At 42.2% G+C, this 27793-nt stretch overlaps 1 protein-coding gene and 1 non-coding gene across 4 annotated transcripts; both read left to right on the forward strand.

Moving 5' to 3' along the window:
* Nucleotides 1-245: 245 nt before the first annotated feature.
* RMDN2 (regulator of microtubule dynamics 2) lies at nucleotides 246-26545 on the forward strand. Of its 3 annotated transcripts, XM_028724246.2 has the most exons (12): nucleotides 255-542; nucleotides 1127-1275; nucleotides 1974-2440; nucleotides 6198-6393; nucleotides 6938-7040; nucleotides 7756-7816; nucleotides 14524-14599; nucleotides 15256-15333; nucleotides 19868-19966; nucleotides 21067-21120; nucleotides 21220-21300; nucleotides 26222-26545. In XM_028724246.2, the coding sequence occupies exons 3-12, from the start codon at nucleotides 1986-1988 to the stop codon at nucleotides 26273-26275; spliced, it is 1257 nt and encodes a 418-aa protein (XP_028580079.2). In that variant the 5' UTR covers nucleotides 255-542; nucleotides 1127-1275; nucleotides 1974-1985; the 3' UTR covers nucleotides 26276-26545. The 3 variants fall into 3 exon arrangements, with proteins under 3 accessions (XP_077781822.1, XP_028580079.2, XP_028580078.2); XM_028724245.2 differs by lacking the exon at nucleotides 1127-1275 and having other exon boundaries at nucleotides 261-542; XM_077925696.1 differs by lacking the exons at nucleotides 1127-1275; nucleotides 19868-19966 and having other exon boundaries at nucleotides 246-542.
* LOC144327361 (U6 spliceosomal RNA) lies at nucleotides 8016-8122 on the forward strand. Its single transcript, XR_013392454.1, has one exon. It is a non-coding gene; the product is annotated as a U6 spliceosomal RNA (small nuclear RNA).
* Nucleotides 26546-27793: the final 1248 nt, after the last annotated feature.

The raw sequence follows: 27793 nt of genomic DNA on the forward strand, positions 1-27793 counted from the left end.
AATGGCCATGGACGATGGGAGTTGTAGTCTAGTGAACATCTGGCGGGCCGCTGCTTTCCTGGGACTAACTCTGTGGGAAAACCTTCACGAACCGAACCGGAAGGATAGGCTACTTGTGACCACCATACCCGCCATTTCTCCCGCCCTCCAGCTGGGAGGCAAGCAGAAAGTCGCGCGCCCCGCGCCGCCCCCCACGCGGGGAAGCAGGCAAGCAGGTAGGGCGCCCGCCCACCAATATCCGGGTCTCGGCATCTGGGGCCGCCCACTGAGCTGCGGACGCCGCCTCTTTTCTGTGACGGCTCGGGAGCGAAGGAGGTTGAGGCAGCAACTTGGAAGCAGCTGAAACAGCCTCGCGGGGGGCTGCCTTGGCGCGGAAGAAGAGCTGACGCTGCAAACCCCTCCGCAGGTGCCCGCGGCGCTCCAAGGAGGAACTGGGTGTGTGGGGCACCTGAGGGTCATTCTCCCCAGCTTCCTCTGGGGCTCGGTTCAGGTCCTGCCTGTTTGCCGGCTGCTTGCTCAAGGGAGGCGAAGCGACTGCCCAGGTCAGTTCTTACTTCCTAGCTAGGGCTGCTTGTATTGCAAGAAGGCTGCATGCGCCCCCCCCCCCCGGGTTTGAAGCACATCTCCCTCCCGCACGCCCCCCCCCGTGCCAGATTTACGTATAAGCTATAGCTTAGGGCCCCACTCTCTTGGGGCCCCACTAAAAATTTTCCACTATTAATAAACTTCTTAATTGTATTTCAGTTCAACAATTACTTTGATAAAATGCATATTTTGTCATGTGCAAATGGCTTTAGGTCCATAAATTGCCATATAGCATATATTCAACACAAAAAACAGGGACAATTTGTTGTTGACAAAGGACAGCGGGACATATAAAGGGCCCCATTACCTTAAGTAGCTTAGGGTCTCATCAAACCTAAATCCAGCCCTGACGCCGCACCCTCCCCACCCCAAAAATGTTTTGGGGGAACTATAGTTTTCCTAGCCCAGAGCTACAGTCCCCAGCACCCTTTAGAAACTACAGTTCTCAGGATTTGTGTGTGGTTTAAATGGGTGCTGTGCGTGCAAGTATCCCCATTAGCTGTTATCATTTCACTCCTCATCAACAATCATTTACTTCCAGAGTTTGCTGAAACTGCGCAACTGCTATCTAGTTACAGAGGTCAGCCTTCACAGTTGCCCAGTTTCTCCAATGCCAGCTGCCTCTGTGACTCTCCCAAATAAAAACCAGAGTTTACTGGAAGTAGATTTCATCGGTTTCCAACAAAATTGGTACGTAGAAGACGGGACCGTTCAGTTGTCGTGTTTTTCTCGGTCGTGCTGAGCCTTGGGTTCCCTCTGACTTTTCAATTATATATTAGTTTTGTAGCAGACTGCATCCCAAAGGCTCTGGGCAGAGAATGCAGGTATTAAAAGACAATAGAAACGCGAGCCACACTTCTGAGCAAAATTAAGTGCACTTAATCATGTTGCCTGGTGCTCACCAATTATACTATTGATTTTCTCGTCCGTTTGCTAGCTGAACTCTGAAAGCCAACCAGAATGGCACATGTCTTTAATATGGAACTAGAATAATTGCTAGTTTGGGCGTGGATCGGGAGTGATGATGAAATTGATGAGGATGATGCAAAACAAATACTAAAGATATGCTGAGCTTGGTAGTACCATGCAGTGATAAGGGCAAAGTTCGAATGGATTGTTCTTCAAAACCCGGATTGGTTTCGAACAATACAAACATTGCTTAGAATGCAAAACAGCCCCATTATGCAATTGTCATATGAAGCTGTCCCACATTTATTTCTATGCAAGCATGTTCGGGGTTGTGACCTAAATGCCTCTTAACCAAGAATCCCTGTATAACTGGTTTGTAAATGAAGCTGTCATCTCTCTATAGCCTACATTGCAGTAGCCAGGAGTTTCGCATGCAACGTTGTAAACCCAGTTTTCTTATGGCTTTTATATCATTTCAGAAGAGAAAAGTCATGCCTTATCCCGAAAGCAAAAAAATATTATTTGGCCTAATGGCCGGGGCTGCTGGAATAACCTTGGGCCTCATTTGGTATCGAAAGACACAGAAATGCAGTAAAGCCATGTACTTGCCTACCTTTTTGAATTCAGAGGGCAGTTTTGACTTGGTAAATTTTCCACATGAAACTCATAACGAACAAGGAACCGTGATGCTACTGCAAGGAAGGCAGCTTCAGGTACTGGAAAAAATGAATGGTTTAATAGCAACTGTGGAAGAACTTAAGAGAGAAGTAGCATTTCTGAAAGAAGCAATTCCAAAGTTGGAAGAACTTGTCCGGGATGAACTCCAGGGGAGAACAGATTCTCGCAGGAGCAGCCCTTTGCACAGAGGAACAAAGAAGAGGAAGACTGAGATTGGCAAAGCTGTGTCAGATACCAACAGTTCTGAAGAAGCAGAAAGTGAAGGCGGGTAGGTATTTATGAATTATTTCAGGTCCATCCCAACCTCTAATAATATATTATTACATATTTATTAATCACTATTTTGAGTGTAAGTAATTTGCAAATCCACTCTCTAGATCATGGCTTGTTAGAGCTTTACCTGTAGTTATCCAAACAGCAGCTCCTGGTTCAGTTATAATGGCAATTTGCCATTGGAAACAGAAGCAAATGTTTCTGATCTCTGTGGCATTGCTGAAGGAAAAAGGGAGTGGGGTACGAGTCTGAGGCTCAGTCGCTTCAGGTGAAGCTGTGGTGGGAAGTGCTTAGTTTTAAACCTGAGCTAGCTGCCCACCCCAGGGCAGGGGGGAAGCAATATTGGAAATCAGTGGCAGGTAAGCTGCATTCTCAACATTTTATTAGTACTATTATTATTTATTACATTTGTTAGTTGCTTTATCTTGCCCAAGGCAACTCGGAGCAACCCAAAAATCCAGCCAGTTTGCATTGCATGAAGTAGCCCAAAATCTTTCAAATATCAGTATATTTTAGGAAAGCCTATGGCAAAGGGATGTATTGCCTTCGCTCTTGCAAACGCGCCCTCAGTTTGGCTTTTATGTGGTTGTTTTCAAATATTACGCACTAGTTGTGCTCCTTGGTTTGCTTCAACTCCAGAAACCTTTAGCATTGCAGCTGAATAGAACTTGTGCTTCTTGCTCTCCTCCCATCTTAAGAGCTGTTAACAATGGAAAATACAATTCCTTTGGTGAAACATTATCCCTTCTGCTTTTGTGTCGGCACTTCTGCCGATAATATCTAATACTGGGTCGCTCCTGTATCACTTTCCAGGGCTGACGTTGCCTGGAAATGGTTTAGTTAATTCCAATTCACTATAAAATCTAAACCTACAGCAGTGTGCTTGTGCCAGAAATTCCACTCAGAAAAATATCCACCAGACTGTCATATCTGGTGTTGTAGGTGCATGCTGATGTACTACGTATTATGTATTTAATAGAAGGCATAAGCTGTGCCTTCCCACCTTGTAAAACCAAGGCAGTTTCCATTGATCAGTACAACTTTAGTAAGAAGGGAAAAGGTAATGAAACATAGCAAAACAAACCCCCAAAAATCATAACAAAGCAGACCCACTTAATAATAACCTCAGGGAGAAGAGATTGCGAAGTAGCTCTTAATTTCAACGGAACACAAAAAAGACAGCCTCAACTTAGATAACAAAGTTTCTGTGCATGCTTATAATTGTATCATAACCAAGCTAATAATATTAGTATTTGCGTAGATACATTATATTGATGTTTCTGTGCAATTATTTATCAAATAAGTGCTAATATTTAATTGAGTACCGAGAGTGGATCACTGAGCTTGTGACAGCTCTAGAAACACATTTGCCAAGACTCCTTATTCTGCCCTCTCTTTGCTGGATTTACTTCAGAGTAAGTGGATTCAATTTACTGTTTGTTTGTTTGTTTGTTTGTTTGTTTGTTTGCTTCCTTCCTTGCTTGCTTGCTTGCTCACTTGCTTCCTTGTTCATTTGTTTGTTCATTCATTCACCTGAGGGTCACAGGGTGGTTTTCAGTATAAAAATACATAACATAATAACAAACCAAACAATATCCCTCACACACAATTTAAAAGGCAATTTTAATTAAATCAGAAAATAGATTAAATTAAATCACAATTTAATCAGCCAAAGGCCTGATTATAGAGAAAAGTTTTTGTTTGGCAGCTAAAGATATGTAATGAAGGTGGCAGGTGAACCTCCCTGGGGAGAGCATTCCACAAACAGGGAGCCACTGCTGAAAAGGCCCATCCTAGTATTGCTGCCCTCTGGACCTTTTTTGAGGGGCCTCAGATTACACACACACACACACACATTTTAATTAGTTTTGTAATATAGCATTTCCAAAAGTCATATAACATAGCTTCTTATCTTATGCAATGTTCTAGACTTTCGTCAACACCTCTGATGATTTTTCATTCTTTGTCACTTATTCTGCATTTCTTAATTTCTCTATTACTCTTAATTGTCATTAACGAATAATTCTCCTTGTACTCTTTCTTGCAATATTTCTAATAGTCCTCCTTACAAAACCTCTTGCAGTCTTGACGTTCTCCTCCAATGCATCATGTTTCAATAGGACCGGTCTGAGAATTGGCCACTAGAGGGCAATCATATGAAGGTCGCTGCTTTTATCTTTGTGGGAGCATTTTTTGCACAGTACACAATACATGGATGAGTGACTGGTGGTGTCAGTTTTTAACTTGCATTACACCAAACAAATATTGGAATGATCCATACAGGTGACAACCTTTAATGATTTATGTATAAATTACAGAAAAGAAAAGCCGGCAACTGAAATGCTGATTGTAAAATGTTTTCCTCAAGTTGCTTGGTTAGTTTTTTAATATATAGTTCAGTCTGTTGGTGTTCCATGCCCTAATTCTTCAGAGCACTGACTAGAATTCAAAGGCAGAGGGAGAAGGAAATGGAGAACTCCCAGCTAACTTCATTCAGTGGCTACATTCCCCTACCGCCCCCCGCCCCCAAAACCCTTTCCCTTCCTCGTGGCTCTCTTGGGATTCCCAGAAGCATTGAGACCCTGCCATACCTGCATAGATGAAAACCAGGCCAAATTCGAGGTGCAGAGGTTTTGGTTTGCCTAGAAGTGTCCTCTTGACATATATGACCTCCCTTTGTTTGTAATCTAAGCTGGGAAGATAAACTATGAATTACACTGTCTTCTCACTTTCCCACTCCCTGTCTTGACTTGATTTTGTCTAGCATTTGCAGAAGCTAAAAAGTGGTACTTATGGCATGCAGGGGGGTGGGGGTGGGACCCCACTCAAAATTCTTGCAAACTTCTAATAAGAACTCCAAGAATAAGTACTCAATGCATCATATGAAAACTTCTTGATGCGTTAATTTTTATTTGTACAGCAAATCTTGTAATATCCATTACAAACTTTTCAACCTTGTGAGAACAAGGCCTTGACACAGAGTGTTTTTGTTTTTTAAGCCTGGAACTGTTTTCGTTGGCAGGAAAGAGATAACTTTCCTCATCTCAAGGTCTTGGTGAGCAACATTGATGGCTATGCCTATAGCCCTTGAAGGGTATTTGATGTGGTGCCGAAAGGCTGCTAGCAGCAAAGTAGATGGTATCATGAAGGAACTTGTAATCCCACATAGTAAATTTTTATCTTTACTATTGCTCAGGGTCTTAAAGCACTTTCAGTTGGTTCAACAAGTGAAATCTCTTTTGCTCTCTAATTTAAAGCATAAACATTGCACCAGAAACAAAAGGAGTGGGTAGTATGCTTTGAAAAATGCTTATCGTTAACATTTCACTGCATTCAGACTTAAGTTTCACTGAATTTGGTCAGTGTCCGAAGTAGTATGCTGTTTTGGCATCGGGAAAATGCTGCTTTAAAAACCCAGTGGGTGCATAGAAGGTAACAATCAAAAATGGGTTTTTAATAGTGGTATACAGTAGAAGCGGACACTTTAGCAGTTAGAAGAATACATTTTAGCAGATTTCACTTAAACATGCAGTGCCTCAGAGCCCAACCCCTGTGTAAATGGGGAGTTGCACAATTGATATTACAAAGTATGGCTTCTTCTCTCTCTCTCTCTTTCTCTAATTTCCATTAACTGAGCAACTTTCTTAAGATGGCATAACTGGTAAAATTGTTAAAGTTGCTAAGAGTGCTGGCTTTTGTCGCCTTTAGGAGAAGTTAAGCTATTCCCACCCACAAAACCCTTTGTGTTTTAGCTACATTACAGCTCATACTGACACTGAAGGAGAGTCTGAGGAAGAAAAAGGATGGATCAGTTCTTCCACATCCCCTCTGGCACCTGAAGAGAAGATAGAATTATTTAATCTTCTACAGAATGCGGACAGGTTGCATTATGGTTCAGACAATGAGAAAAGGGAGAGCTTCAAACTGCTGCTTGAAAATGAGGAAAAGGTATAAAGGGTCCATGCCATGCAAACATTTCATACTAAAAGCTATAATTCAGGACGCTATATGTCATTCTCTTAAATGTTTATGTAATGTTAAAATTAAAGGAGGTACCGCAGAAAGTGCCACAGGAAATTATTACAACTCAGTCCTTGCTCTGATAGAAGAATTAGATTTTCTCAGCCACAAAATGTTGTGGCTGGAACACTGAACAAATGTGACATTCCTGCAACATAATCTCTACTTCAGCAGAAGGTGCCTGGATTCTGCACAACAAACTAGCAACAACTCTCCATTTTGTTGGAGGGTAACTGGAAAAAAATTATTGATTTGCAGTGGCTGTTTATTTCAAAGCCCTATTTGTTGTTCCTCAGAAGTATCTGGAAAGACCAACAAAAGAAATCAGTGGCTGAATAGAATGAATTAGAATACAGTAAGCTTTAATATGTGCAGAATAAAAAGTGAGGACTAGCATAATAGGCATTTTAATTATGGCAAAAGAAATATGTGGTGAAGGCAATCTAATGTATCAAATTCTGTTTACCTGCAGTATAGAAATCATACTGGCTTTCTTTGGAGGCTTGCCCGAGCTTATGGAGACATGTTTGCAATAACCACAGAGGCTGAAGAAAAAAAGGACTATGCTACCAAAGGTCAGCTGAGTTATGTACTGAGTTTATAATACCAAGAGGATTAGGTTCCCCTGCTCCAGCCCTGTGTTTCACTTGGGGGATACTGGAGCCAGCAGAAGGGCGGAGCACCAATCCTTTTAAAAAACTATCATGATAGGAGTTTTCTCTTCATACCTGGGTTGTTTTTCAGTTACTAGACAAAGTTCTAGGCATGGTTTCCCATGTCCCACTAAAATAACTGAGACTTGTTTCAGGGCAAACATGGTTAAGATTAGTGATAATCGTTTTAAGCCAGTTAACCTTTGAACTGGCTTTATAAAGTTCAACATTGTCCATTAATTATTATTTTATTAAATTTATATACCACCCATCATCTAAAGATCACAGGGTGGCTCACAAACTATAACTAACTACGGTGGAACCATGGAAGACAAACACCTGTAAACTCGAACATTTCGACTCCCGAACGATCGAAAACCGGAAGTGATTGTTCCGGTTTTCAAATGATTTTCAGAAGCCGAATGCCTGGCACGGCTTCCGCAGCTTCTGATTCTGCAGCCAATCAGAAGCCACACCTTGGAAGTCAAATGGAATTCCAGAACGGATTCCGTTTGACTTTGAAGGTATGACTGTATTGTTATCTTTATATTGCATAGCATGTTCTTCAGCTAATTTGGTCAGGTTTATTGTTATATCATGAATAGTACTTTTATGTTCTGTGATGCATCTTTTGCAGGAAAGCTTGTGAGTGAAAATGCTGTAAACCTGGATCCATCGAGTGCTGAGAGTCACCAGTGGTAAGTCTGAAGGACTTGGATCCATCAGATCAAATCTTTGTTGTTACAGCCAATGACCAGTATGAAGAAAGCAAGAAGTAAATAAACACGAACCACGTAGAACACATTATCCAAATGTGTATAATAGGGTAAAATAAAATCAGTAAAAGTAACATAAAATAAACTAAAATAGGCCACACCTAAAGCAATACTCGCTTCGGTGCTCGCTTCGGCAGCACATATACTAAAATTGGAACGATACAGAGAAGATTAGCATGGCCCCTGCGCAAGGATGACACGCAAATTCGTGAAGCATTCCATATTTTTGGGACGCAGGTGGCGCTGTGGGTTAAAGCCTCAGCGCCTAGGACTTGCCGATCGAAAGGTCGGCGGTTTGAATCCCTGCGGCGGGGTGCGCTCCTGCCGTTCGGTCCCAGCGCCTGCCAACCTAGCAGTTCGAAAGCACCTTCGGGTGCAAGTAGATAAATAGGGACCGCTTACTAGTGGGAAGGTAAACGGTGTTCCGTGTGCTGCGCTGGCTTGCCAGAGCAGCGATGTCACGCTGGCCACGTGACCCGGAAGTGTCTGCGGACAGCACTGGCTCCCGGCCTATAGAGTGAGATGAGCGCACAACCCTAGAGTCTGGCAAGACTGGCCCGTACGGGCAGGGGTACCTTTACCTTTACCTTTTAAAGCAATACAGTGGAACCTCTACTTATGATCATAATCCATTCCGGAGGCCCATCCGCTGGGCAAAACCAGACGCTAGTAGAGGCGCCGTTGTGCGCGTGCAGCATGTTTCTGCCCTGCGCATGCGTAGATCATGGCAGCCACTTGTGCGCTCGTGCAGATGGCAGAAGCCACTTCTGCGCATGTGCAAATTGTGGCAAACCCAGTGTTTACTTCCGGGTTTGCCGTGGTCACAACTTGGGACATCCGCGAGAAGAGGCGAATGTAAGTTGAGGTTCCACTGTAGATGCATTTTGATCTGAAAGGAGTTAAAAGGACATAAAATGCATCTGATCATTCTGGGAATTAATAAAAAGGGGTTCAATAGATTTGATCTTTCCAGAGTTATAGGGGCACTTGCATTCAGACTCTCTTCCCATTTAAGCATATCTCCCCCCAAAGACAGCATCTTAAAAAGCAGAGACATCACCTTGCCAACAAAGGTCCGTATAGTTAAAGCTATGGTTTACCCAGTAGTGATGTATGGAAGTGAGAGCTGGACCATAAAGAAGGCTGATCGCCGAAGAATTGATGCTTTTGAATTATGGTGCTGGAGGAGACTTTTGAGAGTCCCATGGACTGCAAGAAGATCAAACCTATCCATTCTTAAGGAAATCAGCCCTGAGTGCTCACTGGAAGGACAGATCCTGAAGCTGAGGCTCCAATACTTTGGCCACCTCATGAGAAGAGAAGACTCCCTGGAAAAGACCCTGATGTTGGGAAAGATGGAGGGCACAAGGAGAAGGGGACGACAGAGGATGAGATGCTTGGATAGTGTTCTCAAAGCTAGCAGCATGAGTTTGACCAAACTGCGGCAGGCAATGGAAGACAGGGGTGCTTGGCGTGCTCTGGTCCATGGGGTCACGAAGAGTCGGATACGACTAAACGACTAAACAACAACAACCCCCAAAATTGCTGAGGGAAGCACATTTAGGCATGCCACTGTGAAGGCTCTGCAATACTTTTGGACCAAGAGACTTGAATTCCTATTGATTGGAACAAATTTCACTCTGTCCTAAAGTGAAAGTGTGGGGAAGGACCTTTGTCCCATGGAGAACACATGTGGGACATTACAGAAGGTCCCAGGTTCAATCTCTGTCATCTCCAGGTAAGACTGGAGAAGATTCCTCCATCTGAAACAATGGAGGCCCACTGCCAGTCAGTGCTAAACTGGATGGGCCAGTGCTCTGACTCTCGTATGAGGCAGTTTCCTATCTTCCATCTTACTGCATTTTGTACATGCAGAGAATGTGTATACACACACATGTGTGGTAGGAGGTCTCAGCCACTCACATCTTCCCAATATATACAGGAAAATATGTGCAGTTATAACACGTGGGATCCACATGTGTTGTGAATGTTCTTACCTACATGGAACTGAAATGCTGCCTGGGTTATACAGCCTGTATAGTGAACGCCTTGTGTTTTCATCTAAACGCAGAGAAGAGGAGGAGGAAGGACAAACTATGTTTCGAACCTCTGTAAGATCAGGGTCAGCCCACAGTGTTTTGGCACCCGAGAAGGGAAATCTAAATGACATCTTGTAGTTAAAACACAGCCCAAAATCAATGGTACCCCAAATCTAATGCTTCACTTTGCCTCCAGCTGTTTCAAAAGTAACGGAAACCTGAGCAGTGGCTTCTGAGTTACTTGCAGATCCCTAGCTGGGCCATTAGGTGGCACTCATGGCCCTTCTTTCTCCCTGGCTTCCTCCTATTTCAGAGCCAAGTTGTTTTTATTGTGATTTCACAGTCCACCAAGGTTGCCCGTGCTGCTGACAGCTACGTGACTTAAGTGGGCAAGAAGTCTCCCTGTTCATGAGGTTGCAGCCCAAATGCATCTTGATGGCATCCATACATCTCCACCCTTCCCTTTAATTTTGTGTCTGGCGCTGCCATCTTTTGTATCTTCCCATGCTGGTAGAAGTCTAGGAATATACCGTATTTTTCGTTCTATAAGACGCACCAGACCACAAGACGCACCTAGTTTTTGGAGGAGGAAAACAAGAAAAAAAATATTCTGATTGCAGTCCTAGAGTTTATTTCAGAGAATGTAGCTGTAATTGATCATGTTAAATCTTCATTTTATGAACATGTTTTGCTTACCAGAAGTTGATTTAGACTTTTGCAAACAATTTTGTTTTTTTTTTGCATGGAGATAGTGCAGAAGTTACTAATCTATTGCACCTAAACTAAATGACTTTCCTCTATTGAAGACCTCAACTGCTGGAAAACCATGCTCTGCCAGCTCTTAGATTTCTTCCTTGAAAGGAAGGGACTAGCTTGTAAGTGCCCTTTTTGCAGTTGTGAGTCATGAAACCCCTCTGGTCTAGAAACACCTTAGTGCTCCTAATCATTGCTCCTTAGCTGTAAGCTAATTGCAATTGACTACCTACATTTCAGGGATGTGCAATGCTTTTTGGTATGCTCAGTTCACTATGTTCTGTCTGCATTGTGAGTGTGGCATAGCCATGTGGGCAAAGTTCCCCTTTCTGCACTTTATTGGTAGTGACACATACACCCTTCTATGTACACTACAGTGCTGCATAGTTTGTGCTCCTCAATGCCATTTTAGCACCCTGTGTTGTGTGTGTGCCTGTGTGTGGTTCTTACAGTTTTTGAAGTAGCGCAATTGCAAAATAAAAATAATTTGCTTTCAAATATTTGCCGCACAGCACCAGATTGCAGCTGAACTTTTATTTGGGTAAACATGATTACAGATCAGTCTGAAGGTCCCTTGGATTTCACCTTAAAAGGCTCGATCTCTGTTGTAGCCAGTTTCACTGGACCTAATCAGGTTTCACAACCTGGTTAGAAAACTTGCCAGCTTGATTTCTCCGTGCTTGTTAGTTGCGCCATTCTACCATAGCTCAATTGCATTCTTAAAAATTAATTAATTATTGCTTGCAGCAAGGTTAGAGGGTTACAGCCAGAACCTACGCATCCTGTGCTTGGAAGTAAGTCATGGTCTTCTTAATGTAATCTATGAATCTAATTACTAACTGAAGCAATTCATTAAGGCTATGAACCAGTAGATCAGGGGTCAGAACTTGATAGTGCAGAGCTTTTGCCCTCTATCTGACCACATCAAATTGTTGTGAAGTATTGTGAAATAGTGGGTGGAAGGTGAGGGGGGTCAATATTGAAAGAATTATAGCGGTTGTCAGTCACAGGCTAAACCAACACAGGCGCTGGTTTTAGTGTTTAAAATCCTATACAGCTTGGGACCAAGATAACTGAGGTTGGATAATCTCACCCCTGGTATACGTAAAGTGATCACTATGCTCTGCAGGTGAGAGTTTCCGGTAATAATAATAATAATAATAATAATAATAATAATAATAATAATAATAATTTATTATTTATAGCCCACCCATCTGACTGGGTTTCCCCAGCACTCTGGGCGACTCCCTGCAGAATATTAAAAACACGATAAAACATCAAACATTAAAAACCTCTCTAAACAAGGCTGCCTTCAGATGTCTTCTAAAAGTCAGATAGTTGTTTATTTCCTTGACATCTGATGGGATGGCGTTCCACAGGGCAGGCACCACTACTGAGAAGGCCCTCTGCCTGGTTCCCTGTAATCTCACCGTGAGGGAACCACCAGAAGGTCCTCAGTGCTGGACCTCAGTGTCCGGGCTGAACGATGGGGGTGGAGACGCTCCTTCAGATATACTGGGCCAAAGCCCTTTAGTATCCTGTAGATACTATCTTATCAGGAGATAATTTCTGCACAATGTAATAGTCGGGACTTTAGTGTTGTAGCACCTACTCTTCGGAATTTCATTCCCTTGCAAAATAGAAAGACCCTGTCTCTAGTGTTTCTTTCAGTGCCTCTTCCAGCAAGTTGCCTGAGCTGAGATCTTTTTCGCTCTGCAACTGTGTTGCAATTTTTAAAAAGAGGTTTTTAACATGTTTTTTCACTTACTGTTTTGCAGCCCTGGGCTCCTTTAGAAAGAAGGGTAGCTTAAAATTTTAATAAAATTTAGGTCTCACCTAAAGACATTTATGTGACATTACTTCTAGCATTAATGCTCAGAAAGGCCCTTTGCTAAAGCCATGTCATTTTCTCTCTCTGTGTGTGTGTGTTTTTAGGGTAAAATTTCTTTTTTAAGTAATTAAAGTTTGTGCCCCTGAAGAACGGCAAAACTCATGTAGCTCTTTAAATGAAAAACTAAGTGAGAAATGCCAGTAATGCTACCATATTCTCTTCCAGTAATGTTCCATTTTTAAGCATAGATCTTTTCTTCTTTTTCTTTGCTCTTCTGTTCCCAAACTCTTTTGGCTCCCTTCCCTGAACCTCCACCTCTCCTACCTGCTCCCCTGGCTAATCTCTTTCCCTGAAATGGAAATGTAGTTTGTTTCTATACTTACCTACTTCCATGCTGCCACATATACAGTGGTACCTCAGGTTACAGACACTTCAGGTTACATACGCTTCAGGTTACAGACTCTGCTAACCCAGAAATAGTGCTTCAGGTTAAGAACTTTGCTTCAGGATGAGAAGAGAAATCGTGCTCTGGCAGCGTGGCGGCAGCAGGAGGCCCCATTAGCTAAAGTCTAAAGTGACTCTTCAGGTCAAGAACAGTTTCAGGTTAAGAACGAACCTCCAGAACGAATTAAGTTATTATCCTGAGGTACCACTATATCTTTGAACTTGCTTTTTATTTACAATGGGGTGTGTGAATGTGCAGCAAATGTATACCTCCCCTTCAAAGGCTTCCTCCCCCCTTTCTTATTGGGGGCAGATACAATTGCAACTAGCGTGACTTTTGCACTAAGAAAAATAAGCAGCTTGTTATTTGTCTAGAAAGGCCTTTACATGTAAAAGTATCACCCTTAACTAGTTTAACCCAGCACCTTTCTTCCCTTGTCACGCACAGACTTGGAGATACTGTGAAAACCTGGGATTAGCTTGTTTGCATTTCATTGTTTTCTTTTCTAGCTGCAATCCGTTTAGCTATGGTATGCTGAGTTTATCTGATTAGCACCTAATGAGCCAAAGGGTTTTGGAGAGAAAATGTTGCCTGCATTTCTGCAAATTATGGGAATTTAAGTTTGTAGTACCCTTTTCTCATCCAAATAGTTGAAATTCCTTTATCTTTCCTGCTTAGGGCTGCCAACACTCTTGATTATTATTATTTGAAAGGCCACTTTTGAAAGATCTTTCATAGCATCACAAATCATCTCTTTTGGGATACCCTGGATTTGTTCTATAAGGAACAAGGAACTGTGTTGCTCTGTCCATGCACTGCTCTATCCATACTGATGAGAAAGATGTGGTCCTCCCTCTTGTTGCAGCTGTCATAAGCCACTTGTGGTATGAACCTTGAATAGTGTATAAAAGCAGCTGGAGTCAAAACTGATTCAAAGCCATGAGGGTCAGGACTGACAATATAAGGATGAACAATTTATACCCCACACTTCTAGTTATTTTGTCTTGGCATATGGGATCTACACATTTACTCACAAGTTATTGATTAATCAGTTAAGGCTATGGTCCAAAGGACACTCAAGCAGTAAGTCCTATTGAACTTAATGGGACTGACTTCTAACTAGTCCACATCCTTCAGATTGCAGTGCACACGAACAAAGCAATTGTTTTGAACAAGAAAGAAACCCTTCTTTGTTTTTAGATTATGCCCTTACAAGTCACAGCAGTCTCTGTGAGAGAGAGGAGAAGGAACACCTCTTCTAAAATGAAACACCACTACTCCTGTATCTTTTGTACTGTAAATTATTGAACAATTACTTTAAAATTCTTTAGTACTTTTGGCCCATCAAAACGCTTAAATGAAATAATAGACTAAACATTGCAGCTTTGCTTAAAAGATTTGGATGGGCTTTAGTCAGTTTTGACTACAAGCTGCACTTAAACTGGTTTTGCCTCCGTGCTTTTCCTCGCATGAGGATCTTAGCCAGGCTGGCATTATTGTGATTAAAATGATCACCAATGTTTTGATATTTCTCTCTCTTTCCTTGCTGCTTCCTGTTCAGGTTTGCAATGATGTGTGGCTACATGTCTCAGTTTGAAAGTGTGCAGAACAAAATCAGGAATGGCTATCTCTTTAAGGTATGTTTTTGGTAGCTTTCTTAAGCTGCTGCTATTATTAAATTACTTCCTCCTGACAGCTTTGAAGACAGTGTTTAGAGTAAAAGTAACTGCCTGGGGGACATGCTTCAGTGCCAGGATTATGCTGAGGAGATGAGATTATTTTTGTATGCTCCTACCAGACATAATGAAGTAGCTTTCAAACTGAAGAAGATTTAAGTATGACTTTGTGAACCAGCCGTTCAATTTTTGTACTGCTCCCAAGTCTGAATTTCCAAAGAACAGCATGAGACGGGCAAAGGAGTGCATAATTATGTGTTTGTATAAAAAAAACACACCCTCATTTACTCTTGGTTTACATTAACACTCTGAGGTCTGCTTGTGTCTGTTGATTCACTGCTGATGGAGTTTAAATGCAGGGCTGCTACTGATTTTAATTAAAGCAGTATTTCACCCTTACTTGGTTATTGATAAGACATTACTTGTTGTATTCTAAACTTTAGAGTCAATAGGCCATGTGTGTTGGATAATGCTTGTTTGAGGCTTCTTCTTGATACAAAGATGACTTTGGACAACTATATTTACAGAGTGCCAGGACAAAAGGGAAATGGTCCGCTTTGTGAACTTGAGCCTATAGCCAGGCAAAGGAAAGTTCATTTTGGTCTTCTTTCTTGCAGGAGCATCTAGACAAAGCTATTGAGCTTAAGCCGCAAGACCCTTTTTTATATTATCTAACTGGAAGATGGTGCTATGAAGTAAGTAATCCTCAAGTCCTTTTACACAACAGAAGCCCTGTGAAGCTTACTTAAAACTGTACCATTGAACAATTTTACTTCTGTTTTTGGAGAGGAGTTGAGTGTGTGAAGCTTTCTGTTAGAGAGCCATGCCACCTAGCCTAGTACGCTCTCCACTGAGTGGCAGCAGAATCCAGACTCTTCCGCATGCAAAGTTCTGCCACTGAGCTCTGTCTATCCTAATGAAGTTTGATGCTGGGATTTGTAGTTCAAAACATCTGAAGACCGCCAGGCTGGGAAAGGCTGGTCTCAAGTTCCCTCCTCTGACCAGTTAGCCCTGCTAGTGTGGCAGGAAGGAACGTTACCTGGTTCATAAGGCTTCTGATTAGATCCCCATGGCACCTGGCGCACTGCAAGACACATGCAGCAGATATGCCAACCAACTTTAAATTCATCCAGGTTTTTAAGAGAGCCAGTGTGGTGTAGTGGGTAAGAGCGGTAGTCTCATAATCTGGGGAACCGGGTTCGCGTCTCCGCTCCTCCACATGCAGCTGCTGGGTGACCTTGGGCTAGTCACGCTTCTCTGAAGTCTCTCAGCCCCACTCACCCCACAGAGTGTTTGTTGTGGGGGAGGAAGGGAAAGGAGAATGTTAGCCGCTTTGAGACTCCTTAAAAAGGGAGTGAAAGGCGGGATATCAAATCCAAACTCTTCTTCTTCTTCTTCTTGTAAAGTGTGCCTGTGGCAGGTGATCTGTTTTATTTTATTTAGAGGATTGATCATTTGCTTTTCAATTCAAAATTCTCAAAGGGACAAAATGGAACACAATATAAAAACAGCAGAATCCAAGCAACCAAGAAAATACAAGGGATCAAGTTGCAACTGCTAGAACAAAACAAAGCAAAACAAAACACAAAGCAGTAGGTGCTAAACATGCACTTGAAGAAGAGGAAGAGGAAGAAGAGTTTGGATTTGATATCCCACTTTATTACTACCCAAAGGAGTCTCAAAGCGGCTAACATTCTCCTTTCCCTTCCTCCCCCACAACAAACACTCTGTGAGGTAAGTGGGGCTGAGAGACTTCAGAGAAGTGTGACTGGCCCAAGGTCACCCAGCAGCTGCATGTGGAGGAGCGGAGACGCGAACCCGGTTCCCCAGATTACGAGTCCACCACTCTTAACCACTACACCACACTGGCTCTCAATAGGCAATAACTGGGGTTCCAAAGCTTAAGGGGTTCCAAAGCTGGGGTTCCAAAGCTTAAGGGCAGGATGCATGATGAGGCTGACAAATATGGGACCAAGACCCCACCGTCCTCCTTGCCCTGGGAAGATGTATGTCTCCCTCTGACGAACGTAAATGAGCCCTAGCTCACCTCTCCACCTGGAAGTTTCAGAGTACTGTGTTTCTAAGCTGCTTTGAGTGCATTCAAAGCCCAGAGCAGCTACTGGGAAGATCGTTGCACCTTCCCCAGCTCCAAACTAGACTGCAGGGCTGAGGTTTAGACTTCTAAAAAGTAGCAGAACAAAACAAAAAAAAGTATCATTAGTATTCTCTTCTTCAAACCCATATTTAGTGTTTGCATATCTTTTCAAAAAAGGATGTAAACTTTAAATCTACCAAGCATACTTCTGCTTGGACATGAAAGCCATTAGTAATAAAGACATAAATATGCCAGACTTTCCTGGTCTTTTCACAAAAGAGAACATGCAATTTATGAGTAGCATCTCTGTTTCATGTTATTTAACTTTACCTTGGACATCACCCTACTTGGAGACTGAAATGGTATCCAAGATAAGAGAACTTCATATCCAAGTTGGAAAGGAGCCAAAACACTGAAGATAATAATCTTACTCTTATCAAGTAATCTAGACAGAATATCTCAAGAGAGAAAATTATACGTGAAGCAAGGAATTAGATGAAATCTGGGATCAATTAAAACTCAGGGAAGCAGAATTCCATACACTATGTTAATTGCATAGGCAGACAACTGATTCAGAGCAGCTATGGAAAAAACTGATTCAGAGACACTAGTGTGGGCTGCAATACATTTGCTTTCATTAGGACACCATGATCACGGTGTTTGGTTTGGATGGGGGCAAATAACCGCTTTATATATAGAGAGTTTATGGGATGGCATTGGGCAAATTGTCCCCAACCTACCTCTCAGAAGTATGGTTAGGTTGCACTGAGTCTAATAGTGGGGGAAATAATGTAATAATAAGGCATTTTCCAGAAAGGACCCAAGTTTGAAAATTGTCTTGGCTACTTTGAGGCCAAGTACAAAATTGTACTACTTGGGAATTTGCATGGGTTTTTTTGGTTTCTGTAAACCCCACTGCCACATCCACCTCTTTGTAGTAGTGGAATAATTTAATGTGTACTTGCACATCACTTGTTCCATCACAGTTTTCACTGGCATCCCCTCAAAGCTCCCTGGATAACCTTGGGTCAGTCACATTCTTTCTTAGCCAAGCTTCCTCCACAGAAGTCTTGTGAGGATAAAATGGGATAATCCTGCCCTGAGCTCCTTGGAGGAACTGCAGGATACAAATGTGACAAAGAAATACAGTGGTACCTCAGGTTACGTACGTTTCAGGTTACATACGCTTCAGGTTACAGACTCCGCTAACCCAGAAATAGTGCTTCAGGTTAAGAACTTTGCTTCAGGATGAGAACAGAAAACGTGCTCCGGCAGCGCAGCAGCAGCAGGAGGCCCCATCAGCTAAAATGGTGCTTCAGGTTAAGAACAGTTTCAGGTTAAGAACGGACCTCCGGAACGAATTAAGTACTTAACCTGAGGTACCACTGTAACATGTACAGCTCTGATATAAAAAGCATTTTTTTTTTTTGTACAATGGCTTTTGTTCTAAAGAGCAAGAAAGGATATTCCTAGACTTTCTATATCTGGCAATATTGTATTAATAATGAAAACCCCAAAAGGCCTGTTTTGAGAAATCTCATTTATAAAGGTATTAGAAATTCTTCTGGACATATTTCCCTTTAACAGGGGCTAGAACAGAAAGTCAAAGCCCTGTATGCAATTGACATCATACATTTTTGGTGTTCCTTTAATTTTGTTGGAGATTATATATAGAAAGGTACTAGAGGCAAGCCAAGCAGTTCCTTTTTTGGGTACGAAGGCTTGTTGAGCAGTGAAAACCAAACCCTAAGCCAGCCAGAAATGAAACTGAAACCCTCAGCGTCAGTTCTTATTAAATTTTGTAAGGAAACCTGTATAGTGCCAGACACATCTCATTCTTCTAAGCTCAAGCCACAGGTTTTAAGCAGCTAATTATAAATTCCACAATGGAAAAATTAGAAGTCCTATGACATCACAGCTGACCCTTGTGTGGGATCCATCAGTGTACAGTATTATGAGTGTATGTATATTGGAATTTGGGTGGTCCACATGAATATTATATAAGCAGTATTTCCCCTCATTTTATTCTTCTGTCAAGCCATATATGCTTCGTCTGGATTAGCTGAAACTGATGCTAATGCGCAAATATTCCTCCACTTCCAAGAGAGCAAATGCTTGCCCACAACTGGCCTTACCAAACAAACCCCCAACTGCTGGAAAAATTATTTTAAAGTTTGAAGTGTCCATTTATTTGGTGTGTTTTTTTTAATAAAAAGGACAGTAACATTTCCCTTGAGAAAGAAAGTAGGAAGAGGCTTTGAGAGTGAGGCAGGGAGGTCTATGTGCTTGCTACTTCCTATGTGATGCTAGTTTTCATCCTAGAAGTATATTTGCAAGTCATTCCACCAACTAACAAAATATGTTTACATAACCTGTTTATAGTTCTAGGGAACTGTATTCTTTGGGGGCGGGAGGAAACCACTAACACATGAAGAATTTGAATGACACATCTACGGTGAAGTTTGAATATGTGTGTTTGTATACACCCAGTATATCATGTTGACCAATGTGAATTCTACTGTCTTCACTGGAACTTCTTAAATGTGGATTCTTGGTGTGCCATGGTGTTGTTTTAAATTCCTGCCTCCCCCCACCCCTTTAGACCAAAAATAAAAGCGTTTTTCTTAGGAGTGTATCCTGAGATACAGTGGTGGCCATCTTGCTTATTTGTGAAAATATTTTATTTATTTATATGCCACTGAATGCCAAGATAGCTTCTCATTGGTTTGCAAAATGTAGACACTATCCATCTGAACAGGTCTGCTAGTGCAGGAACTTTTAACCACCCTTTCCCCTTCCCACATGTCTGCTTATAAATATGCACCAGGGGCTGTTGGGGGAACCCCTGGAACAGATTCAGTGGGTGTTTGGAGAGAGGAGAAGATGCAGATGTTTCATTGCACAACTAAAGGTCCTTGTGCTAGCAATGCTGTTTAGTTGGATATCACCCATAAAAACCAGTTGTACAACTGAGTAGATCCAGTATGGAGCTTTTTTTCCAGGGTTGGTTAATTTGTTTTTCTTGAAGATAGCTTATTATGGTAATTGGCTTGCAAAACAACACTTTGTTTCATTTCCTAAAAGCATCTCTGAAACAACACTCTCTCCACCCCTTCTTCCTGCTGTTTCCAAAGGTGGCTCAGTTGTCTTGGATTGAGAAAAAAGTAGCTGCTGCTCTTTTTGGGACTCCGCCAACTTCAACAATTCATGAAGCTTTGCAGAATTTTCTTAAGGTAGATACTGTTTCCCACTCCCTCATTTCTCTACAAAAGCCCACCTACCAAGTGGCTGGTGTTCAAGAAATTTGCTCAACAAGTTGTTCTCGACAGCTATAAATTCAAAGCTCTTCTAAAGGCCAAAGATTTCTGAAATGATATCTGTAGAGGAGTAACTGCACGCATCTGCCTAAACTAAATTTAATTCATCTGCTGTGTCAGCGTTTGTTGGGATTTGGGCTGCTTAAAGTGTAAAACACCTTAAGGTTCATATGGAGAGCTGTTTATGTGAAAGTTGCACCTGTTAGAGCTTTTGGCTTGTGAATAGGATCCTGTTTGAAAGAAACCTGGCATGATGTATTGTGCAAGTTGCAAGCTGTAATTTGCAGGTTCTGCCCGGAATAGATGGGCAGGACCATCCACCCAGTGCCACGCTGGTCCTGCTTTTTGAGCTGCAAACTGCCTTGTGACCCTCCACCTCATTGAAACTGGGGCCATTTTAATTTCACTTATTCGCCTCCTCAAGTGCCCCCTCACTGGGTCTGTGTCCCCATGGGTCCCACAATGCCAAATGTGGTACCTCAGTGGCGGAGTTCCCTGCCATTCTTTGTTCCACACACTTTGGGTTAGTGGTGGCAAGCAGTTGCAGCCTCAGCTGCTGGGTTCACCATTTCCTACTGTGCTGCATCTTTCTTTCCCCGGCTTGCTATTGCGGCATGCCTGGCAGATATTCCACTACCACCACCAAGTGGTGTAGCCCCTAGGCCTACGTCCAGGGCTAACAGTGCCACTGTTTCTATGTCAGTGTGGTGTAGTGGTTAAGAGCGGTAGTCTCGTTATCTGGGGAACCGGGTTCGCGTCTCCGCTCCTCCACATGCAGCTGCTGGGTGACCTTGGGCCAGTCACACTTCTTTGAAGTCTCTCAGCCCCACTTACCTCACAGAGTGTTTGTTGTGGGGGAGGAAGGGAAAGGAGAATGTTAGCTGCTTTGAGACTCCTTAAAGGGAGTGAAAGGCAGGATATCAAATCCAAACTCTTCTTTGTTCTTTATTATAAATATTCCGTTGACTTTGGTGTTCTTGCTGTCCTGTCCTTCATCTTTTTCTCTTCTTGGTCAGGCTGAAGAACTACAACCTGGATATTCGAAACACAATTATGTCTATTTGGCAAAGGTAAGTGAAACTAGTCTGCTCTCTTCCTCTAATATAATTTAGCGATTTCTATTAACTTAGGTACTTGGTGTGATGTTTTCCCTCCTCTCTCCTGTCCAGTGCTACAAAGATCTTGGCCAGAGGACCAATGCGCTGAAGTTCTGTGACACTGCATCATCAATCCTGTCAGTCACCAAAGATGTGAGTCTGAAGCCCCATTTAAATGTTATTTATTTATTGGACTTGTATATCACCCTTCATCGTAAGATCCCAGAGCAGTTCACAAGATAAAAATGCAAGATACAAAAAAAAAAGCTAAAAGAAAAAACAACAAAGCAACAACCTTCCCCTTCCCACAGACACATTTAAAAGGCTGTAGAATATTATTCAGCCAAAGGCCTTGTTGAAGAGCAACGTTTCGCCTGGCACCTAGAGATATATAATGAAGGCGCCAGATGAACTTCCCTGGGGAGAGCATTCCACAAAAGGGGGATGCCTTCTTTGGAAGCAGTTTCTGCTGCCTCATCAGTCACTTAGGGATGTTATGATACAGTCATGTATCATAGCCTGAATCATTAAGGCCTTTTCCATGCTATTGTTAGTCGTGATGATGAAGTACAGGGTCTGTATGGTGGTACTTGTCTTCTGCAGCTTTCATGTACTTTAAAGAGTGCCTGCAGAGGAGAGCTTCCTGGTACGTTGTACTTTTATTTCTGTAGAGCAGGAATGGGAAAGATTGTGGCCATCTAAATATTTAACTCCCAAACCCTGTCAGCCCCAGCCAGTGGTCAAGTTCTGCTACAGTTGTAGCTCCACTATATCTGGAGGGCCACAAGTCCCCAACCTCCTCTTCCTATAGTGCTCTAGAGGAACAGTTAGAAACAACAAAAAAGAGAGAAGCCCTGGGCCCAAATCGTTATGAAATATGGCAGTTGCATACAAAGTAGAAGGTGGCTTGTGACATCCCCAGTGTGACTGATTGCAGTAACACATGGAAACTGCGTAAATACTAATATGATGAAATTATGTTTAAACAGAGGACTATCATAATAGTGATGCTTATTTTAATGAGGAACCGGGTGGCATGCAGTGTAGTTAGTCACACTGATCAGATGAGCTGTGACTGTCTGATTTTGAAGTTCTGCATTAGCATTGTCATAGGCAATTCAGTAAGCAGTCTGGAGCGTTCCTTAAGGCTACGAAGCCCAACATCGGAGGCCCACCATGCAAAACGTGCTACAAATGCACTTAAATATAAGATGGGTGGTATGTTTTTGCAGGGAGGAGGAAGACTTGATTCAGATAAATTATATCTCATTTACTTACGCAAGAAGTTTGAAATGTGGAATACTGTAGTGCAAGCTTTGGGACCAGTGCTGCAAGCAGGTTCAGGTGGGGAAATTGTCTGGCATCTCTTCCTGTTACTTGACAGTATTTTGGCAAAGATTTGCAATGACTACAATAAATATCTTTCAAGGCACTGATAAATAATTTCTTGGTTTGGTTAGGTTGCCTTAATGTTGTTGAAAGACCTATCAAGCAAAAGCTTGCTGTGGACACATTAATTATGGAGTTGGATAGATTTCTGAATTCTCGGATCTCCAGTCCAGTTCATGCTCCAAGATAAACTGAGAGGTCCTTCACAGCTCTGTCTGCCTAGCTTGAGATTTCATATCCTTCCCAAGTGGCTCATTCTGCTATAGAATTCCTATGAGGTTTCCTAACACTTACCCTAAATCTGTTATGCTGCACTTTAATCCTACAGGGCACATTCCAAAAGTCTCCAAGACTTTAATGTGTCCACAGAGTTGTTAATTCCTAGGGGTTGCCTGGTTTCCCTGTGTATTGCAGGGTGCTCTGCATTTTATCTCTCCAGCTTACCAGGGCTTGTAATATGGTCTTCTCAGTGGTGACCCTCCAGTTGCAGAATGTTCTTCTTGTAAGGCAGGCCAGTATTATTCTCCCCATATTGCAGTGGGGATGGGAGGACCAAGGATGAGTGAAAGTAGCTTACCTAAGGCCATCTCATGATATCATAGTGGAGGTGAGGCTTCAGATAGCAGTTTCCTGGCTAATAGTTGACATTCTTAGCCATTATGGGTCACTGGCTCTCAAATGTAATGAGATTACTCTAACAAACCGTGACTTGTGTGAACATAAGCAATGAGCTTGAACACTCCCTCTTCTTCTCTGCTCAGCTGCAGAGGAGATTTATTTGTTTCTTATATCTCAGTGTTCAATGACATCTGATCCAGTTGTTTTGAACATCCTGTCGACGTCTGAACTAGGCCTATTTCTTCTGTTCCCCTTCTTGTTTTACATTGAGTTAAAAGTAGCACTGGTCAACAACAAATTTGTTGTCTGCATTTTTTCAGCTGATTTAGGACGAATCTGATGCGCTGACTCCAAAAATCACATTGGTTTTGCTCAATCAGGTCAAGTTTTTGAGCTATGGCCACATGTCGTTTTTTTACGTTTTTGTTCACATGTACGCTTGTGTGGAGCATTTTAGAAGAAGTTGGTGGGGGTAAAATGCCATGTCGAATAATTGTCAAGTTAAGTTCAAGTTTATTAAATTTGTGAGGTCCATGCCTTTACACAAAATACCATAAAACATTATTGAAAGATAGACAATAAAATTATAAAAGTAAGCTAAAATTCATGCCATGCTGTCCCAGCAAGGAAACTACCCAAAAAAAATAATTGTTTTGATTGGAAATGATTATTTTAATGATAAGAGGTATTCAGGTCCGATAGTTCTGGGTGATTATGTCGAAAAGGGATCAGTTTGAAGTCATAAAACCTCGAAATCTTCCATAAATTGGTGCGGCAAAGCATAAAGTTGGGGGATCAAAACTAAGTTAATGGGGCTTCGAGTGCCACAGTACGAACCCAAAGATTGGAGACTGTTCATTGACAGCAGCAAGCGATCACTGAAATGTGTTCTGCTACACAACGGCAACCAGTTTGCCTCTACACCCCTGACTCACTTGAGTACACTGAAGGAGAACTATGAAGCGGTGAAGTATGTGCTGGAGAACATTGGTTATGATCAGCATAAGTGGTTTATTTGTGTTGTCCTGAAGATGGTGAACTTTTTGTTGGGACAACAGTCTGGCTTCACCAAGTACCAATGTTTTCTGTGCATGTGGGATAGTAGGGACTGTGCTCAGCATTACACAAAGAAGGACTGGCCTGTGCAGGAGGAACTGGTGCCTTGCAAAAAAAGGAACATCATCAACGACCCTCTGGTGGACAGAGACAGAATACTCTTCCCACCGCTGCACATCAAGCTCGGCTTAAGCAGTTCACCAAGGCTCTGGACAAGGATGGTGACTGCTTCACTTACTTGTGCCAGGCTTTTCCAGGATTGACCATGGAGAAGTTGAAAGCTGGCATCTTTGACGGTCCTCAGATCCGTCAGCTCATCAGAGATCCAGAGTTCGGAAACTCAATGAACGAAGTGGAACTGGAAGCATGGAAGGCATTTGTTCTGGTAGTGAAGAACTTTCTTGGCAACAATAAGGCCAGAAACTACACAGAACTTGTCAACAACATGCTGACTGCTTTCAGAAACCTGGGCTGCAACATGAGCGTCAAGATGCACTACCTATTTTCACATATGGACCGGTTTCCTGAGAACCTGGGTTCAATGAGTGACGAGCAGGGGGAGAGATTCCATCAGGACATGAAAGAGATGGAGACCAGGTATCAGGGTCGCTGGGACGCAGTCATGATGGCTGACTACTGTTGGACTCTGAAGAGAGACCTCCCTGCCGCTGAGCATTCCAGGAGTTCCTAGAAACGGAAGTTCAAGCCCTGAAGTTTGAAAAATGGTGAAGCAACATGCAATTTACGTGTACTTACCTTTATCAATGCCCACCATTCAGTTTACAGTAAACCTGACCTGATGGAGAGAAACGGATGCCATTTCCTGATTCAGCAGTGCAAAAAATACCCTAAATCAGTTGTAGAAATCTAGACAACATTCAAAAAGTAAAAAATTGTTGCCCAGTGTAGTCAATATCTCTTTCCATTGTTTCTTCTTCTTATGACGAAACTACCAAGTTGCTGGAGATTTGCATCAAATAGCATGTTGCCTCTTCTGTGTATCTTTTTTGCTGTTAGCTAGAAATGAACTCACAGTGGGAGTTCAGTTCCTATCATCTTATCTGCTGTTGGCCAGGAAGCTTTCGTCAATGGATCCCGAAATATCAGTGCCCGCTGAGTGTTAACAACATTGCAGAGCTAAACCCTTTCCCAATTATCTTTATGTGTGCCTTGTCCCATCAGTCTGGTGGTTGGGACTGGTGATTCCCAGAGTACAGTGACTGGGAATCAAGCCCAATACACCTTGCATAAAACTGAAGACTAATATACCTGGCTGTGTAGGATACTGCTTAAAATAAAACCAGTTTATTGCAGCTCCAAAAGACCAAGGCAACTGCTCCATGCAAGTGTCTGTGCAGTACTGGTGTCCTCAGCCACAGCATCACTAAATTTGCAGTGGTCAGAAGTGCCTCATGCTGCTATGGAGCCACATCACACAGACAACTTGCGGCTTGGAGATGTAGTGCCCACAGGGTTCCATTTGAAATGGTCATATGCAGACAAATTGAACTTTGCAACTGTAGAGCAGTGACTTTGTGGGAGACACCAAATAAATCAAAATGCAGTGTGATCCAAAACAACCATAACTATTGTAATAGACTATATTTGACTTCTAAATATATGTGTTTGAAGGGCCTAGAAATGATGTTAATGTAAGCCACAAACGTCAAGCCACAGGAATGCCTGGGTTCACTTAAAGTCTTCCAAAAGGTGATGACTGGATGATGAAAACCTTTATTAGTATCTGTTAGAATGTAATGTAATGTAATGTAATGAATACTTCAATGCAGGAGGAAGTTGGAAAGGAAAATCATTGTATCAGGTTAGCCCCCCACCCTTTGTTCAGCTTTCTACTGAGCTATTGCATAATGATTAAAAGGAAGAATGAACTAGTTATGTTTTCCTAGTCCATGAACACTGAAAATAATCCCTTGTTTTGATGCAGAAGTTGGCAGTGGGTATAGAAGCTCTGGGTGGTTCCTCATATGCAATGTCCTTTTTTTCCTTTTAGGATAAAGAGGCTGATGAAGATTTAGAAACATTGCTTCCGTCACTGAAACTGTGAACCAAACAACAACAAGCACTTTTCATTATGTTTTTGAATGATACTGTGAAAGGCATCTGGGAACCCAGATCCGAGTTCTGAAAGCACGCATATGTGGGTTTTGTGGGGTTTATAGCCATGGGAGGCTTAGAATTTGGGGAAACAGGGCTGAGATAATACCAAAGGGTTGTATCTAAGGCTGGCTTTGATCTAATGGAAAGCACTTCCACTTGCACAAGATGATGCACCCAGATTCACCAGTTACCTACTGTTCTGTCCTCTGCCTATCCCATAATAGATAGATAGATAGATAAATTTATTGTCATTGTCCGTATATACACAGTATACACAACAACGAAAATCAAACACCCACCCAAAGACCGGGTTCACATACACATTTGCACGTATCTCCATCACTCTCATCCTATTCAGACATAATCTATAAAAACGTAACATAATCCAGAATATAACATAACCTATTAAAGGCATAACATAACCTAAAACCTATCTCATTCCTTCCTACTCCCTGCTTGCTATTCCTTGCAGCTGGCCCTGAGATCATTATTTAGTGCAATCAGAGCTCTTGGATAGAAACTATTCAGAAGGCGTGTGGTTCGTGTTTTCATTGTCCTATATCTTCTGCCCGAAGGCAACAGTTCAAAGAAGTTGTGAGCAGGATGGGTGGGATCTCTCAGGATATTGTGTGACTTCTTCAAAGTGCGAGACGTGAAGATCTCATCCAGGGTTGGTAGTTGGAGCCCAATAACATTCTGGGCAATTTTAATTATTCTCTGTAAAGCTTTTTTATCCGTTTCAGAGCTGCTCCCATACCACAATAATATACTATAGGTTAAGACACTCTCGATGGTACTGTGATAATAGGACAGAAGTAGGTGCTGAGATAGATTCAGTCCCCTGAGCATTCTCAGGAAATACAACCTCCCCTGCACCTTCCTCACAACCATATTAATATTTGCAGTCCATGAGAGGTCCTCAGAGATATAAATGCCCAGGTATTTAAAACTACCAACCCTCTCCACCTCCTCGCCATTTATGTGCAATGGTAAAAATACACTTTTCTTTCTCCTAAAGTCAATTATGAGTTCTTTGGTTTTTTTGGTGTTAAGCATAAGATTGTTTTCTTATAATGTTTCAGAGGGTTTCCCAACCCACGGGAGCAGCTTTTGAGGAGGCAGGTGGAGGAGTGGGTATGGAACACTGCAGTGGATAGGGGTGGGATAGGCAAAAACCTGGTTTGTGTACAAGCGTTTTCCATTATTACTACAAAGCCACTGCTGGCTACAATCCCAATAATAATCCCAATACAATCCCAATAATAAAGTCAAGGGACGGATGGATCTGTCAATTGCAGTTTTCTAAGCTTCTCATTTTTCCGGTCTTAAATTCAGTTCTCCACATTGTGGCAGCACCCTGCAGGATCCCGCTCCACTTTTAAATACTAAGGGAAGGAGAGTGACAGCATTTTAGTGTGAATTTCTCCTCATAAACACAATTTTGTATGCATAATTTTGACTAACA

Source organism: Podarcis muralis, chromosome 3, assembly GCF_964188315.1.
Source record: "Podarcis muralis chromosome 3, rPodMur119.hap1.1, whole genome shotgun sequence".
Taxonomy (NCBI): Eukaryota; Metazoa; Chordata; class Lepidosauria; order Squamata; family Lacertidae; genus Podarcis; species Podarcis muralis.

Excerpts from the sequence above, each read along its gene's own strand:
- RMDN2 (XM_028724246.2), top strand. The coding sequence starts at position 1,986 with ATGCCTTATCCCGAAAGCAAAAAAATATTATTTGGCCTAATGGCCGGG. Across the intron at positions 21,121-21,219 it reads ATTATGTCTATTTGGCAAAG|TGCTACAAAGATCTTGGCCA; the intron begins GTAAGTGAAACT and ends TCTCCTGTCCAG. Across the intron at positions 21,301-26,221 it reads TCCTGTCAGTCACCAAAGAT|GATAAAGAGGCTGATGAAGA; the intron begins GTGAGTCTGAAG and ends TTTTCCTTTTAG.